The 18975-nt window shown below is 40.5% G+C and overlaps 1 protein-coding gene across 1 annotated transcript; it reads left to right on the top strand.

Moving 5' to 3' along the window:
- Nucleotides 1-7298: 7298 nt before the first annotated feature.
- On the top strand, nt 7299-10872 carry LOC134324570 (leucine-rich repeat neuronal protein 3). The gene is made up of 2 exons (XM_063006459.1): nt 7299-9420; nt 9513-10872. The coding sequence occupies exon 1, from the start codon at nt 7299-7301 to the stop codon at nt 9414-9416; it is 2118 nt and encodes a 705-aa protein (XP_062862529.1). The 3' UTR covers nt 9417-9420; nt 9513-10872.
- The last annotated feature ends 8103 nt before the right edge of the window (nt 10873-18975 follow it).

Below are 18975 nucleotides of genomic sequence, written 5' to 3'. Positions count from 1 at the left end.
TACACCACAACTAACTGAATTACTGTTACAGTAAAAAAGCTAGTTAACATTCGAAGACCCTGCGTAGTCTATAGAGACTGCAGCTACACCGATCAGGCGTAACAGTATGACCACTTTCCTAATATTGTGTTTGTCCCCCTTTTGCTGCCAAAACAGCCCTGACCCGTTGAGGCATGGAGTCTGACACCTTTATATCGGAACCAGCATTAACTTCTTCAGCGATTTGAGCTACAGTAGCTCGTCTGTTGGATCGGACCACATGGGCCAGCCTTTGCTCCCCATGTGCATCAATGAGCCTTGGCCGTCCATGACCCAGTCGCCGGTTTACCACTGTTCCTTCCTTGGACCACTTTTGATAGATACGGACCACTGCAGACCGGAAACACCCCACAAGACCTACAGTTCCAGTCATCTAGCCATCACAATGTGGCCCTCGTCAAACTTGCTTAAATCCTTACACTTGCAAATTTTTCCTGCTTCTAACACATCAACTTTGAGGAAAAAATTTTCACTTGCTGCTTATTATATCCCACCCACTAACAGGTGCCGTGATGAAGAGATAATCAGTGTTATTCACTTCACCTGTCAGTGGTCATAATGTTATGCCTGGTCTGTGTATATGTTTATTTCCTACCCTGTATAAAAAATGCTAAAATCTCCAAACATACAAAGCAAATTTTGAGATCCAAAACCAGACAGAACAGGACTGACTGAAAATGAATAAATAACAATGTCTTTTGGGACCAATTTAGGTTCTGTCAGGCTGCTCCCATAATAATGAACTATAGACGTCTCAGGGCAGATGTGGCTCAGTAGGAGAAATCAAAAGCAAAATATTGATGTGTGTATTTTCAGTGAACCTTTGAGACCTTCTCATGTTCATGTCAGAATTACTGTTGCAGGACCGTGATTTAAAATTCATGGGATGGGATTCTTGGAAATGAAGCAATGCTGATGACGTTGTAGGTCGAGCACTGATAGTACAGTGCTGCGCCGAATTATTCATGCTTTACCCTGCTATCGTCTTTCATAATTCATGAGGTAAATGGGGTAAATTATTCACAATTCGAAACCTTGTCTAAAAAACAGTGCAACCCTGTTAGCAAAGGACTGAATTCAAAGCACAGTCACATGAGAGGAAAACTGTTGCCAAGACAACAAAAAAGAAAGATTCAGTGATGAAACCATTAGGGTTTTTTGAGAAAATAATTTGCCTGTCTTACGTTGTGAACCCTGATGGAAATCAATAAAATATACTGACTTGTTTGATGGCCTAGAAATATTGAAAATAACAAAACATCATCAGGAAAATCGGGCAGTTCAGTAATCTTGAAGTGTTGCACACACAGTATATGATTCATTTCTATATTTGAATGGGATTTTATTAAGCTTTTGATTATTTTTGTTTGTTGTAACATCAAAACTCACTCACTTTCTTAATCCTTTTCAATGGCTGCAAGGCACACAGTAACACCCTGGATGGGGTGCCAGTCCATCGCAGGGCAGACACACATAAACACTTACACACCCATTTACCTATAGGGCAAATCAGTGTCTCCAATTAACCTGACTGCATGTTTTTGGACTGTGAGAGGAAACCCACACAGTCATGGGGAGAACATGCAAACTCCAAACAGAAAGGATCGAACGCAGGACCTTCTTGCTGTGAAGCGACATTGCTACCCACCGAGCCACCTAACATAAAAACGGCCCAACATAAAAACTTGTAAATAAAATAACAGAAATTTAACAATAGTGCAGTAGCGTGACTTAAGATCAAGCGAATTCTGGATCTAAGTGTCAGGGAATCAGAATCAGAACAAAGGAATCAGTTCGCTCGGATTACTGATCCGTTTGCATTTTTCCTAATTTTCCTCCCAATCTAGCTGTATCCAGTTTTCCATAAGTATCCATTATGCTTCCCCTGTACTGATGCTAATCTCCACCCTGGTTGAGGAAAGCTGGGACTGACTTTTCAATTTTCTTTAAAATGATCAGAACACAGGACTGGTCATCTATTTAACCGTCTGGGTCATGCCAGGATTCAGCGCCACTCTGAGCTACTCGCACCTTTTTATAGTGCTGAGATCAGGTGGCGTGCATTAGCTCTAATGAGCACGGCAGCACCTGTGAAATGTCGTTTTTATTCGCGGGTCGACGTGTGCTTCCTTTTACTAGTGGAACTGGCAATCGCAGGACGACTCGTTACAAGAAATCTGTATTAATATAGAAAAGCTAATACAGCTTTAATCCTTTTTGGAATGCTCTTACACTGAATAATTTATAGATCATTCTTCAAGAGGAAAATCTTTCCATTATATGAGGGAAGAAAAACACAGTCTGTGCTCCAGAACTTTCTATAATGGTTCAGAGATGTGTAAATCTGGTATTTGGAGAGGACATCAAATCTGTTTGACATTATCCTGGTGTTTAGCCGCCACTTTCAATAATTTTAGCTGTGTTATTCTGGAACCTGGCACCATCATCAGGAAAGAGTGTTTGCACCATGGGGTGCACATGGGTGCAATGATTTTATATTTGTTGGCTGTTATATCACCATGCAAAGCTATTACTGGATGTAATTGCTTTCACTTATACAATTATGGATCTTTACCAGATTTTAAAGTTGGCAGTAGACATTAGTCACTGTATGGACAAAAGTATTGGGACATCCCTTCTAGTTGTTGAATTTATGCATTTCAGACGCAACAATTGCTTACAGGTGTAATAAATCAATTATATTAAGAAAATGATATGCTTCCAGTTTAGGGAAGGCCTTAAAAGTCTATAAAAAGTCTATAAAACATGAAGAAAAGCTTGGTTTAAAGCAGGGGTGTCAAACTCAAAGGGCCAATTGTAATGTATCTTGCTGTGATTGCAGTCTGCATTTTAAGTCTTGGACAATTTGTTTTTCTTGGAGGCTAAATTCTGTGTTTGGTGCCAAAATGCCAAATTTATACTGTATAAATTTATTTATACTGTAAATTTATAATGTATATCTACATTTATATTGTACTCCTTTGCCGCAGACTTGGCCTCATAACACAAGAGACGTATCGGTTTCTCTTCTTAAAGCACAAACTTGTATTCACTTTCCCATCTCTTATTTAATTCCCTTCAGTGTATTTAAAGACAATCATTCATCTTTTAAGCTCTCATGGGCCACATGAAATGACGTGGTGGGCTGGATTTGGCCCGAGGGCTTTGAGTTTGACACATGTGGTTTAAAGAATCTCCAGTGGCCTGTACAGAACCCTGACCTCAGCCCCACTGAACAGTTTTGGAATAAACTGAAACATCAATTAAGGCTTTTTTAACCAACATTAGTGCCCAACCATGCAAATGCTCTGTTGACTGAATGGACGCAAATTTCCACAGACATACTTTAAAGTCTTGTGAGAGCCTTTTCAGAGGAGTGGCTGTTGTTATAGCTGAGAAGATCGCACAGAGATCACTCTACTTTAATACAAATTCTTTTGATTGGGATGTCCAACAGGCTTGTGGTCAGGTGTTTAAATACTTTTGGCCACATAGTGTATGTTGGAGATGTCATTCATCTTCTTCCAAACATTATTTTGCCAAGATTTAGGAAATATTTTATACCATATAATAAAATATATTAAATATATCCCATAAACAAATTATTATTATTATTATTACATATTTAGCTTATTGTGCCCTAAAAATTAGGAGGAATAGCACATCATATCGAATCGAATCTCAGCTCTGCCATCCGGCAGAGCGGCCACATAAACAACAATTGGCCTGTTGTTCATATAGGGGTATTAAGCCGGATAGTGACTTCTCGTAACTGATGCATTACGACCTCTGCTGGCTGATTGATGGCACCTGCACAAAGATGGGAAAAGAGTGTGGATCAGGGTGTGGATCTCTGTACACAAGGCTGATTCGCATATATGCACTGGCCTAGTGTGGGTGACAAAATGCATACAGCTGCTGCCCACATGTCGGAGGGGGTGTGGGTTAGCTTCGTTCTTCTGAAATCAGAGCGGGGATCGGCATTAATGAAGAGGAAGCGTGATGCAATAGGGCACGCTTAAAAGTCGGGAGAAAAAAGGGAAGAAAATATAAAGAATATAAGTATAAATTAAGAGGAAGAAAAAATAAAAGACAGCAAATATTTTATCTTAACTTTATTATAATTATATTAACTGTAATATTTTATTTTAACTTTATTATAATTATATTAAATGTAATATTTTATTTTAACTGTATTTAATTAGAACGGTAATACAGAACAAAGACAAAATATTGGTTTTAACGGTGTTGAATTCCTTTTGATTCCTTTGATTTTTTTAAAAATATTAAACAGTCCCAATTTTCAATAGTAGACAGGTCTGAACCACAGGAAGGCCAGTCTAGCACCTGCACTCTCTTACTATTAAGCCACAGTGTTGTAACACATGCAGAACGTGGCTTAGCAGTGTCTTGGCAAGCATGATTGTTTATTTTTAAAGACACATAAATACACAAAGAGGTAACATTGTAACGTTGACGAGTATAAAGCAGCAACTAAAGATGATTGAACGATGAATAATATTTTATCTATGTAAGTGTTATAGAGAACAGTTATAAAATGTACCCTTTACTTCCTAACACTGAGCAAGTACAAGCAGAAAAGCCCCCCTTTGGAAAGAATTAAAACTAAACTGCAGTATGATGCCCTCCCCCAACATACCCAGAATCGATTTTTGTTGTAGAGACTTCAGAATTTCGACAAAGTGTAAAAACACCCTGAGGGTCCAGGAGTGTACAAGAGGGAAGCTTTATCTGTACAGTGTCCACGCTGGTTTTATTAAAGTGCCACCTTATCTAGAAAAATCACTCTGGCAACTTCTGTGCCTTTTTTGAAAACACTATCTGCTGTTCTGCTCAGTAGGAGCTTGAAGTACACAAGCTCACTGCAGGTCTTTTTGCAACACACGCAACTTTTACTTTCTTGTATTTGCACTGGAATGGAGAGAGAGGACAGGAGAACATAAAAAAAGGTAAATTAATAAGGTGTAGGGTTGGGTAACTCTCTTCGCTCTCGGAACAACCTCAAATGGAAACATATCTCTGAGATTGTGCTTTTTTGTCACGTAAATGCTGCACATTTTCTTTCAATTGAATTCCGTCCTTGGTTGGATTTGAATCTGGGGACTGGAATAGCAATTAAAGTACACTAAACTCTTTTTCATGTTTATTAAATTGTGGCCAAAAAGATATGGACACACATTTAGATACGTGTCAATATCTATTATAGGTTGTGGCATACACGTAATGCTTAATTGGTATGGGGCAAAGTGTGAATTATACAGTGACAATTATACACCAATCAGCCATAACATTAAAACCATCTCCTTCTTTCTACGTACACTCACTGTCCATTTTATCAGCTCCCCTTACCATATAGCACTTTGTAGTTCTACAATTACTGACTGTAGTCCATCTGTTTCTCTGCATACTTTGTTAGCCCCCTTTCATGCTGTTTTTAATGGTCAGGACCCCCACAGAGTAGGTATTATTTAGGTGGTGGATCATTCTTAGCACTGCAGTGACACTGACATGGTGGTGGTGTGTTAGTGTGTGTTGTGCTGGTATGAGTGGATCAGACACAGCAGTGTTGCTGGAGTTTTTAAATACCGTGTCCACTCACTGTCCACTCTATTAGACACTCCTACCTAGTTGGTCCACCTTGTAGATGTAAAGTCAGAGACGATCACTCATCTATTGCTGCTGTTTGAGTTGGTTAGACCTTCATCAGTGGTCACATGGACACTGCCCACAGGGCGCTGTTGGCTGGATATTTTTGGTTAGTGGACTATTTTCAGTCCAGCAGGGACAGCGAGGTGTTTAAAAACTCCATCAGCATTGCTGTGTCTGATCTATTCATACCAGCACAACACACACTAACACACCACCACCATGACAGTGTCACTGCAGTGCTGAGAATGATCCACCACCTAAATAATACCTGCTCTGTAGTGGTCCTGGGAGAGTCCTGACCATTGAAGAACAGGGTAAAATAAAATGATAAAATGGACAGTGAGTGTAGAAACAAAGAGGTGGTTTTAATGTAATGGCTGATCAATGTACAGTATATTACCATTATATGTGACCATTATATATTAGGTAACTAATACCCCCCCCAGTCATTCGAACCATGGTACGGGGGATAAAGTATGCAATGAAATCATTTCACCACACTGTCACACCGGCACCATCAGTTTAATTTTTAGGCCAAATTCTGGCCCTACATTGCGTACATTAACTGTCCAGTTGTGGTCAGCCCGTGTCCACTGTGGCCTCATGTTTCTGCTCAGAAAAGTGATTTTTCTCACTTAATTTTAAATGAATAGAATGTAATTAGTTACATCTAGTGTTAGGCAATGCTGTGGCAAAGTAGGTATCGGTTTTGCCTTACAGCGCGTGACTCTCCATGCGCAAGACTGGCCTCATGTGCAAATTCACCAAAGTATGGGAGAATAGGAGAAAATAATCCTCAGACATGATTAAGGTCCCCAGCAGACTAATTTTTAGCTACGTTAAATTGGGAGAAAAAGGGAGAAAATGCATAAATACAATAGTAAAAAAGCGAAGGTGATTTGCAGCAGTACAAATGCACCATCCTGTCTTCCCGTTCTGTCTCCCCCGCCCCCATTGTCATATTGAATGTTCTGGACGGGTTGATGGCTAATTTCACTGTAACTGTACCTGTTGCAATTACAAGTGACAATACAGTTCTATTCTATTCATGGTTTGGACATTTTGTCCTTGGTCATAGCTTCAAGAAAGTTCAGACAGCCCCCAAATTATCACAAATAAGGCCAAGAAAACTTAAATGTGAAAGTTTTATCTGTGATTGCACTTTAGATTAAAATGTCAGCGTGCTCTAATGTGGTTTCGTTGCTATATTAATGCACTTCCACTCTTTTTATCTCTCTTTACTTTAGGTGAAAATGGTCTGAAGCGATGACGGCAGCTCATAATCACCGGAGAGACTGTTCATCCGCTGAAGTATTACAGAAAATTAACATCCTCATCTCTGCTTAGCTAAAACACAACTCCCTAAGGCATATGCGGCCCTGGCTTGCGTGCCCTTTCCAATAACAGTGAGACGAGAAGACTTAGCGAGGGATCTTTTGAGTGGACAGCAGATCAACGAGTCAGGGCACAAGAGAGATACGTCTTGATTGGATTTTTATCACCCAGGAACTAATGGTGCTTTATCTTTGAAAGGATTTGGCCGATTGCTATTCAAGGACCAATTATTTGCCAGACAAAATCAGACCAAAATGAAGGACGGATCATTTGTGGATTATTTTGTTCTGTGGTTCGCAATGGCTACTTTTGTCCATGCTGTGGAGAATAAAGGCGTTTGCCCTGAGCTTTGTGCGTGTGAGATTAGACCGTGGTTCTCCCCAAGCTCTGTTTATATGGAGGCTCTTACTGTTGACTGTAATGATCTGGGTCTTTTTAACTTTCCTTCAAGACTACCTGCTGGTACACAAGTTCTTTTACTGCAGACCAATAACATCGCCAAGATTGAAAACACCTTGGATTACTTGCCCAATATCACTGAGATTGACCTTTCCCAAAACAACCTATCCTCAATAAGTGACATCAACCTGGGCAAGCTCAATCACCTTCTGTCCCTTCACATGGAAGAAAACTGGATTAGAGTTTTACCAGATAATGCCCTTTCCCAACTAGCCAACCTTCAAGAACTCTACCTGAATCATAACCTTCTGTCCCACATATCACCCGAGGCCTTTCATGGCCTTCACAACTTGGTCAGACTGCATCTTAACTCAAACAAGCTTCAGATCGTAAACAGCGATTGGTTCAAGTCTCTGCCCAACCTTGAGATCCTAATGATTGGAGAGAACCCGATTCTTTCTCTGGAGGACATGAATTTTCAGCCGCTAAAAAACTTGCGCAGTCTCGTCCTGACGAGGATGAACTTGACACAGATTTCCAGTCAAGCCCTGGCAGGCCTGGACAACCTGGAGAGCATCTCATTCTATGACAACTCTTTCCCTGAGGTTCCTCATGGTGCTCTTAGACATCTCAAGAACCTCAAGTTTTTGGATCTAAACAAAAACCCAATCGGGCGAATACAGAAGGGTGACTTTCTTGACATGCTGCATCTGAAAGAACTGGGCATTAACAGCATGCCAGAGCTGGTCTCCATTGACAGATTTGCCCTCAACAACCTGCCAGAGCTGACAAAGATCGAAGCTACAAACAATCCAAAGTTGTCCTACATCCATCCCAACGCTTTCTACAGACTTCCCAGGCTGGAGACTCTTATGCTGAATGGTAACGCACTTACAGCTCTGCACAGGATCACAGTGGAGTCTCTTCCCAATCTGCGAGAGGTCAGCATGCATTCCAACCCCATCCGCTGTGATTGTGTTGTACGCTGGATGAATATGAATAAAACAAACATCCGCTTCATGGAACCTGACTCCTTGTTCTGCGTGGAACCGCCTGAGTTTGAAGGTCAGCATTTACGGCAGATTCACTTCAGGGAGATGATGGAGATCTGCCTGCCTCTTATCTCTCCAGACAGTCTGCCCACTCAAGTTGCTGTGGGAAATGGCAGCTCCTTGTCCTTGCACTGTCGGGCCTTTGCTGAACCAGAGCCTGACATCTACTGGGTCACTCCTTATGGAAACAGGGTCCTCCCAAACATAGTCGCAGATAAGTTTTACATGCATCCGGAGGGCACGCTTGACATTTATGATATTACAGAGGAAGAAGCGGGACTTTACACCTGTGTGGCACACAATCTCGTTGGTGCAGACTTGAAGTCTGTCTCCGTGGAAGTGAACGGATACTTTCCCCAGCCGGCCAGCGGTTCTCTAGAAGTCTTCATCCAGTCTGTGCAGACCAACTCTGTCTTTGTGGCCTGGAAAACCTCTCACGGCAGCCTTGCAGCAAATATAAATTGGTACACAGTTCCCAACGTCGACCACCCGACTGTGGCCTTCACGGCCAGGGTACCGTCTGATATAAGGATGTATAATCTGACGCATCTCATTCCGTCCACACAGTATAAGGTGTGTGTCGACATCCGCACCATTTACCAGAAACACAATACGAAATGTGTCAATTTGACGACTAAAGGAGAGGAACAAATTGCCAAGGACGCTGACAAATGGGATATGACAGTGATTACCATGCTGGGTGTTCTTCTCACTATCATCTCGGTGGCTTGCCTGCTAATTTGCATGTTTCTGAGGAACTACCGCCATTACACAGAGTTAAGGAGATGCCCATCCAAAACAGACCTGATACCCGAGGCTGGAAGGCAGTCTCCGTTCACAGGGCTCTGGGTTTCAAGAAAAGGGGGGATGCCAGTTGCTGTTGAAGTAAAACCTACCGTCATAACAGTGGTGGACTTCTAAAAAGGTCATTTAAAATACAGTAAAAACCTTATCAACTTGACAAGGCATGAAAGGAAAACATGAGATTTTAAATGTATCCTTTGCCTTGGCATACAGCAAACTACTCAAATGGAAGAGATGTCTTCTCGTTTAACCAGCGCTATATCTTCTATTCTAACCAAGCTGGAAATGGTGATGGAATCAGGATCTTTGCAAAGAGGAGCATAAACGTTTAGATAAAAAAGGACTATAATTTAAAGATGGTGATCATTTTTGGTGTGGATGGTAAAGAATGGAAACGATGGTGGTATTTTCTATAAATGACTGTTAATCATGTACACAGTAGTGAAGCAGTCCTTGTGAAGCAATACCGTCTGTGCTGTACACCCATAGACGTGTTAGAGAGGCCAATTGTTTTTTAAAAGGGGAACATCTAGTAGAATAGAAAATTATAGTGACTATGGTGTAAATTTTGATGAAATATATCTTTTTTTTTCCTATTTAATAGAGAATTTTGACTACATTGCTCATGGCTACAATTGTTATATTCTATCCAAAAATGTAACAGATACTTTTGGTGCAGTAGCCAGACATTAAAACAGTGTGAATTATCTACAGTATGTAAGTAACTTGCATTATGATGCCACACATTTGCTAAATAAAATGTTGTACATGGTTAAGAATAGCTTCTTTAAGAATTATCCGGTCTTATCAGGATGCGGTGTTAAAACACAGCACACCACTCACAAATTTATCACCAGAATTCCGTTACGAGTTGAATAAGCCAGGGTAAGTGCCTACTCCAGAACATTTGTAAACCAGGAAAACGTCTGAATGTTGCTCATTATTGTTTCCTTGTCAGATCAATGAAGGACCGAAATAATGCAGACTACAGCCTCGCCTCATAACAGTCTCAGCGTTTCATTGGAAATACGTACTGTCCCAGTGCTTTTAGCATTCACACGGTTCAAAAGCATCGCCTTCGTGCTTTTGGTGTTCAGAAAGCCATTTTTATATTGACTTTGCTGTCTGTGGTACCTAAGCACACTAGTCCATGAGACAGTGCAGAGAAGAAAATACTGAATAAACGTTGCCGTCTTTTTGCAATCAGGATGTTTTCTGCTCTGCTTTCTTTTGAAGGAAGGGAAGAAAGCTCTCCAAATTTAAACGTCTTATTACTTAGTCCTGCTTTGTGTTGACCTTTCATTTTTGCAATGATGTTTTTAGTGGTAGGAATCTGTATTTACAGTTTATTTTTATGATTAATCACTTTCAGTACTGAGTTCATTTTTTTTCCTTACACAACTCCCTACACAGTTAGCATAACAGCGTTCTTTGTAAACCGAACTGTAGATCTGTGGATCATTTTCACTGCTTTGACCCGAAATGTATTAAATATTCACATCTTTTAAAGTTCAGGAATACTTTTCTCACTCCATTCACATTTACAGACACTACATGTTTAGGTGAGTTCAGGGTGTATAAGCCACATACTATTATTGCTTACAGGTGTAAAAATAAATTAAATATTATAAATTAAATGCCTCCAACTTTGTGGAAATAGTTTGAGCAAGCCCCATTCCTGTTTGAGTATGACAGTGCCCCTTTGCACAAAGCGAGGTCTACACTGATCAGCCATAACATTAAAACCACCTCCTTGTTTCTACACTCACTGTCCATTTTATCAGCTCCACTTACCATATAGGAGCACTTTGTAGTTCTACAATTACTGACTGTAGACCATCTGTACATACCTTTTTAGCCTGCTTTCACCATGTTCTTCAATGGTCAGGACCCCCACAGGACCACTACAGAGCAGGTACTATTTAGGTGGTGGATCAATCTCAGCACTGCAGTGACAATGACATGGTGGTGGTGTGTTAGTGTGTGTTGTGCTGGAGTTTTTAAATACCGTGTCCACTCTTTGTCCACTCTATTAGACACTCCTACCTAGTTGGTCCACCTTGTAGATGTCAAACTGCTGTTTGAGTTGTCTAGACCTTCATCAGTGGTCACAGGACGCTGCCTACGGGGCGCTGTTGGCTGGATATTTTTGGTTGTTGGACTATTCTTAGTCCAGCAGTGACAGTGCTGTGTTTAAAAACTCCATCAGCGCTGCTGTGTCTGATCCACTCATACCAGCACAACACACACTAACACACCACCACCATGTCAGTGTCACTGCAGTGCTGAGAATGATCCACCACCTAAATAATAGCTACTCTGTAGTGGTCCTGGGAGAGTCCTGACCATTGAAGAACAGCATGAAAGGGAGCTTACAAAGCATGCAGAGAAATAGATTGACTAGAGTCAGTAATTGTAGAACTACAAAGTGCTTCTATATGGTAAGTGGAGCTGATAAAATGGACAGTTAGTGTAGAAACAAGGAGGTGGTTTTAATATTATGGCTGATCAGTGTACAAAAACATGCTTTGATGTGTTTGGTGTTAAAGGATCTCCAGTGACCTGTGTAAAGCTCTGACATGAACCCAGTTAAAAACCATTGAGATTAACTGGAATGTAGATTGTGAGCCAGGTTTTGTGTCCAAAATGAGTGTCGACAATTGCTCACAATTGCTATTTTGACTGTAGGTGACAAATACAGACACACTCAAGAATCTTGTGAAAAGTTCTTCCAATAGAGTGAAGGGTAAGACCAAATAATGCACCTTGTAACGCTACAGTACTTTATTATGAAATTGTTCTTGTTGAGAGAGAGATTTATAGTAGAATGAATTCATTGTGCTCCCATGGTGCAGCTGTGTATTACGCTAGCTCACTATTGGCCAGCCATGCATCTACACAGATTTGATAGACTTTTTCCAGGGGGGATTTGGCCGAAGCCTGTGATGGATTGGCACCTTGATGCCTTTAGCCCAGCTGTAACCTTGATCAGGATAAGGCACTTGAACAAAAATAATAATAATAATTGACTTTTAAGCATATATAAAGTGTTTTGGCAGTTTTTGGGCATTTTAGATTTGAGATTAACTGCTGTGCTGAGCTGTGTGTTATTCAGAGAACTGAATAAAGGGTTTGAAGGGCCTTCACTATTGATAGTGTGAAACCAGTTAAAATACATTAACATTTACATTTTCAGCATTTAGCAGACGCCTTTATCCAAAGCGACTTACAGTACTATTACAGTATACAATTTGAGCAATTGAGGGTTAAGGGCCTTGCTCAAGGGCCCAACAGCAGCAACCTGGCAGTGGTGGGGCTTGAACCAGCGACCATCTGGTTGCTAGTCCAGTACCCTAACCACTACAGTTTGCATACATTTTATACATTTTGTATAAAAAATTGTAGCATTGAATAGAATTGGTAGGGAATGCCCAGGTGGCACAGCGGAATAATCCGTGAGCACACCAGCCCCGAGATTCTGAACTCCTCGGTTCGAAACTCGGCGTTGCCACCGGTCGGCTGGGCACCATCTAGCGGGCATAATTAGCAGTGCCTGCACAAACACTAATTGGCTACCGTGTCCGCTAGGGGGCGGAATGACCGGACTATGTTGGTGGGGTCTTCAAACGCTGTGCAAGGACCCCGATTAGCAGATAGTGGCGTCTGTGCAGAATGCATGAGCGAAAAGAAGGGGTCTGCTAGGACTGTGCACATGTCGGAGGAGACGTGAGCAGCAACATACCCTCCTCAAATGCAGTCAGGGATCCCCCAGCAGCGGAAGACAGATTTACAATGCTAAATTGGGAGAAAATAAAAGAAATGCAGAAATAAATAGAAGAAAAAAAAGAAATTGGTAGTCAAACGTTTAACATCTGTTAGATAACATCTGTATGTTTTAAACTGACTTAAAAACCCATTAAAAGCTTTAATTCATAGCATTTTTGTGCATGTGTTTTCTTAATTTGAATGTAAATGGATATAATTGCCATTTTTACCTAGAAATCCACACTTAACCACCCAAATTCATAAAAAATCTAAAACTGAAATCTCCTATTTACAAAAGTATTCATACCCTTTATGTAGTACTACTTTGTAGAAGCCCATTTATTATAGCTTCAAGTGTTCTTAGATACATCTCTACAAGCTTTACACAACTGAAACTGGGCAGTTTATCCCATTTCTCATGGCAGGTCCGCTTAATCTGCCATTTTCAAATTTCAAAATAGTTGCAGATTAAGTGTGATTGGGCTAAATCAAAGCCCATGCCAGTGTTGTTTTGTCTGTATGCTTTAAGTTATTTACATATTGATATGTGAACTGTTTCAGCAGTCAGAGTTTTCATGCACTCTGGAGGAGGTTTTATTTATTTATTTATTTATTTTTTGGATGTTCTCTTATTTGGCTGCAGTTCTTACCAATCTACCTAAAAACACCCCCATAGAACGATGCTGCCACCACTATTTTTTACCATATGGTAGGTACTAGCCAGGTGAATAACAATGCCTGTTTTAACCAGACTTTGTGCTTGCTGTTCTGCCAAGAGTTCATTTCTGCCTCATCAGATTAGAGAAAATAATTCATTTTTGTGCTTTTCAGCAAACTTGGCTTATATGCCCTTTACACAACAGTCAGTCTGTCCTGCCACTTATCAATAAAGATCTAATTTATGAAATGAATGGCTGTCTATTCAACAAATTTTCCCATCTCTGCACAAGAATTTTGGAGCGTTTATAGAGTGACAGTTGGGCTCTTTCTTACCTCTCTGACCAAGGCCCATCTTGCCCAGATGTTCATAGTCAACTTCACTACACAGTAAAGTAAGCAAGGGGTTTGAATGATTTTTGAATCCACTTTATTCAACTTTTTGAATAAGTCCTTTGATGGTCTACAACACTAACTATAGAGTAATACTGGAAGTCTGCCGGGCTCTATTTGTGTGCCCTCTATATTATTATGCCAGCTTTATTTATCTAGCATCATGCCTGTATAGTTTCAACCCCTTTTTTGCAAATGTTTTACTACATTTACAGTCTTTTTGCTGCTTTGGTTTTGAGTGGGTTGCACTTTAGAGGCGCAGGGTGAAACCATATATCTGTGAAAATTAATATATGAACCCAATACACAGGATGCTTACCCAAGTTAGAATGCTAGTGTGGCAAAATATCCACAAATCAAAAAGAAAAATAATAGAAACTAACCAGGAAAAAATCTGCCACCTATAATGGAGAACAGGGAAATGATCAGAATTAAAGGCAGCTGCTCCATTCACCGACATTCATTTCTGCCCTGGCATGGGCTATTATATGCCCTTTACACGCCAGTCGCTCTGTCTTGCCACTCTTCAATAAAGGTCTAATTTATGGAATGCAATAGCTGTCTATTCAACAAATTTTCCCATCTCTGCACAAGAACAACAGTTGGGCTCTTTCCTACCTCTCTGACCAAGGCCCGTCTTGCCCAGATGTTCATAGTCTGGGTTGGTTCTATTTCGTATTTTTTACAGTTCAGTTTTTTCACAGCTGTTTTAAATTGTTCCTTTCCGACTAATGCCTAGTTCACACTACACAATTTTTGCCTTGATTTTCGCTCGCCGACTGGTCGCCGCTAGATGTAGCAGCTCGGGAGCAATTCGGCGTTCGCTCGGCGATCTAAACTCGGCTCTCAATCGCTATGTGTGAACTACTCAACAACTCGATCCGAGCAGCTTGGTGACTGAGAAGAGATATTTAGCATGTTGAATATCTGGATCAGTCGGTTGCGACTGGCAATGAGTGTGGTGAGGGGGATAATATAGTTTCTATCAGAATACGTCGGCACACACAAGCTTTTCAAAATTTGTGAACTTATCATCCACGCCAAACCATAATACCAACCTACAGAACAAAACAATCCATGCTGGTCGCGTTGCCAAATCCACTCGGATTCATTTATTTTTCTCCTTGACTTTACGCTGCACGTCAGCGCACAAACAACTCGTTTGCAACTTATTGACGTGCATTTTTGGATGTGGTATCATTAAACCCTGTCACTTCTCGCATTTGTTTTCATGAAAAAACGTAGTTTGAGAGACCAGAGAAGCTCCCCTCCGATTCCAGATGGTGATAGATGGTGTAGTGTGAAACCCCCTATCGCCGATTAGTCGTGTAGTGTGAAAGCCACACCGACTTGAAAGACTCCCGTTTACAAGAGCTCCAGTTGTGTAGTGTGAACTGTACAGCGACCTGACGACTTGGAAAGTCGTGTACTGTGAACTTGGTATAAGTGAATGAGTGAGTAACTCATGTTATGAGTGAGTGAGTGTCCTGTGATAGACTGATTTTCTGTCAATGCTGCTTTTCCACCTCAAGACGAATAAAGGAATGAGGGCACAGTCTTGTCTCTATGTATCACAGTGGTATCAACTACAAATTTGTACTACCTATGTCTGTGACACAGATGCTTACGAAGCGTGTTCCATTTTCCGTTTGAGAAAATCCAGATGCATGTTATTTATTTATTTATTATTATTATTTCAACTGAAATACCACTAGGGTTGTCAGGAACAGGCCAGCATGAAGGATTTATCAGACAGCTGTGCTCGTTCATCACTGAGGCTTTTAGCACTGCAGACAAAGCTTTTAGAGGCTGGCTATCTGTCAAAGAGAAGCTAGACTTAAATATGACCCAAACCCAACCCAGCTGCATTCTGGGTAGACTGGAATCCCTCCGTCTCTTGTCTGTCTTTTAACACCCACACTATACAGATGTCTATACCCGTAGATGAGTACCAAGCCAAAGGAAATGCCAGTAGGTGGCTTTTTAAGGCCAGGTTATCGTCATCTGACCAGTCTTTTTCTACTATTGTCCATAAACTAGATAATTTCTGGGTCCATACTAATTAATCTGATCTGAGTGGAGTTCTGTATTCTAATCCAAATTATAAAAAAATAATGACAACACATGACTTAATGGCTTCATGCTCACTAGACAGAGCTTTACAGTCTGGAGTGTTTCTATTTTTCATGGTTTCTTGCCAGCTCATTTGTCTGGCAGCCCATTTTTCTCTGAAGCCTTAATAGAGGGCTTGGTTTGGTCCAGTTTTCTGCTGCTGTGGGATGCCGCTGTACTTTATGTACAGGGAACTCAGCTGACATTGCAGTAGTTTGGTGGTATCACATTTGGAACATGCTTAGTGAAGACCCCTTTTCTGGGAGTGGTTCACACATAATGAACCACGCTGGGCATGGGCTGTTTAAGTTGTATAGTGTGGGCTTAACACTCATGTTTCACCGCCACTGACTTGTGTTTAGGGTTTGATATATTTCTCTTTCTTTGTTTCTTTCTTTTCTTTTTTTCTTTCTTTTCTTTCATTATTTTCTTTCTTTTCTTATTAATCCTTATTAAATATATGTGAATCCATGTTTTGAAATTGTGTAAATTAGAAGGTTTCATAGAGGATACTAATGAGAGCTGTCATAATAAGCTTGTAACGGCCCTAATTCATTTAAAGTTTGAAAGTGAGAGATTTTAAATGTCTGAGGTAAAGTACAGTATAACCCTAAGCCTAAACATAAATCATAACTTGTTTTTTAGAATGGCTAAAATATACTGGGAGTCAGTGAAGCTGCTGTGTGAAGGAACAGAGCTCTGACATCAATGCCTTTAAAATCTTGGGAATTAATTGAAATGTGGATTGCAGGTCAGGACATCTTATCCATGATTATTGCCTGACCTTATAAATGCTTTTTTATGACAAAAAAAGGACATGAATGATCTGGAATGATGTGGATGGTCTTCATAAAACAGTGGAGGATGCTATAGCAATAAAGTGAAGTGGTGGGGATTGAAATGGTTTTATAATAAAATTTCCCATTAGCTTTTGATTAGGTGTTTAAAGTCCAGGTCAATAAGAGTGAGGTAGTGTGTCTGTATTTGGATGTTTTATATAGCATCCCAACTTCATCCACCTCTAAAACCTGTGTAATAAGCTTGGCTATATGTCTGACTGTACATGTAGTTCCTGAAGGGAAGAGACAGGATGTCAAGGCAAATCTGTCCATGCTTGTCGGAGTAATTTAAAAGGGTCCGTTCATATTCCACATTTCTATCTCCTTACATTTATCATGTCATTCACGATAGCTATCACTGTCCATACATACAGTGGTGCTTGAAAGTTTGTGAACCCTTTAGAAGTTTCTATATTTCTGCATAAATATGACCTAAAACATCATCAGATTTTCACACAAGTCCTAAAAGTAGATGAAGAGAATCCAGTTAAACAAATGAGACAAAAATATTGTACTTGGTCATTTGTTTATTGAGGAAAATGATCCAGTATTACATATTTGTGAGTGGCAAAAGTATGTGAACCCCCTTTGCAGCAATAACTGCAACTAAACGTTTCCGGTAACTGTTGATCAGTCCTGCACACCGGCTTGGAGGAACTTTAGCCCATTCCTCCGTACAGAACAGCTTCAACTCTGGGATGTTGGTGGGTTTCCTCACATTAACTGCTTGCTTCAGGTCCTTCCACAACATTTCGATTGGATTAAGGTCAGGACTTTGACTTGGCCATTCCAAAACATTAACTTTATTCTTCTTTAACCATTCTTTGTAGAACGACTTGTGTGCTTAGTGTCATTGTCTTGCTGCATGACCCACCTTCTCTTGAGATTCAGTTCATGGACAGATGTCCTGACATTTTCCTTTAGAATTCTCTGATATAATTCAGAATTCATTGTTCCATCAATGAGGGCAAGTTGTCCTGGCCCAGATGCAGCAAAACAGGCCCAAACCATGATACTACCACCACCATGTTTCACAAATGGGATAAAGTTCTTATGCTGGAATGCAGTGTTTTCCTTTCTCCAAACATAACGCTTTTCATTTAAACCAGAAAGTTCTATTTTGGTCTCATCCGTCCACAAAACATTCTTCCAATAGCTTTCTGGCTTGTCCACGTGATCTGTAGCAAACCGCAGACGACCAGCAATGTTCTTTTTGGAGAGCAGTGGCTTTCTCCTTGCAACCCTGCCATGCACACCATTGTTGTTCAGTGTTCTCCTGATGGTGGACTCATGAACATTAACATTAGCCAATGTGAGCGAGGCCTTCAGTTGCTTAGAAGTTACTCTGGGGTCCTTTGTGACCTTGCAGACTATTACACGCCTTGCTCTTGGAGTGATCTTTGTTGGTCGACCACTCCTGGGGAGGGTAACAATGGTCTTGAATTTCCTCCATTTGTACACAATCTGTCTGACTGTGGATTGGTGGAGTCCAAACTCTTCAGAGATGGTTTTGTAACCTTTTCCAGCCTGATGAGCATCAACAACTCTTTTTCTGAGGTCCTCAGAAATCTCCTTTGTTCGTGCCATGATACACTACCACAAACATGTGTTGTGAAGAGCAGACTTTGATAGATCCCTGTTCTTTAAATAAAACAGGGTGCCCACTCACACCTGATTGTCATCCCATTGATTGAAAACACCTGACTCTAATTTCACCTTCAAATTAACTGTGAATCCTAGAGGTTCACATACTTTTGCCACTCACAAATATGTAATATTGGATCATTTTCCTCAATAAATAAATGACCAAGTATAATATTTTTGTCTCATTAGTTTAACTGGGTTCTCTTTATCTACTTGTAGGACTTGTGTGAAAATCTGATGATGTTTTAGGTCATATTTATGCAGAA

This window comes from Trichomycterus rosablanca, chromosome 1 (assembly GCF_030014385.1).
Source record: "Trichomycterus rosablanca isolate fTriRos1 chromosome 1, fTriRos1.hap1, whole genome shotgun sequence".
Taxonomy (NCBI): Eukaryota; Metazoa; Chordata; class Actinopteri; order Siluriformes; family Trichomycteridae; genus Trichomycterus; species Trichomycterus rosablanca.
Note: the sequence above shows the minus strand (reverse complement) of the source record. Positions and strands in the feature narration are given on the sequence as shown.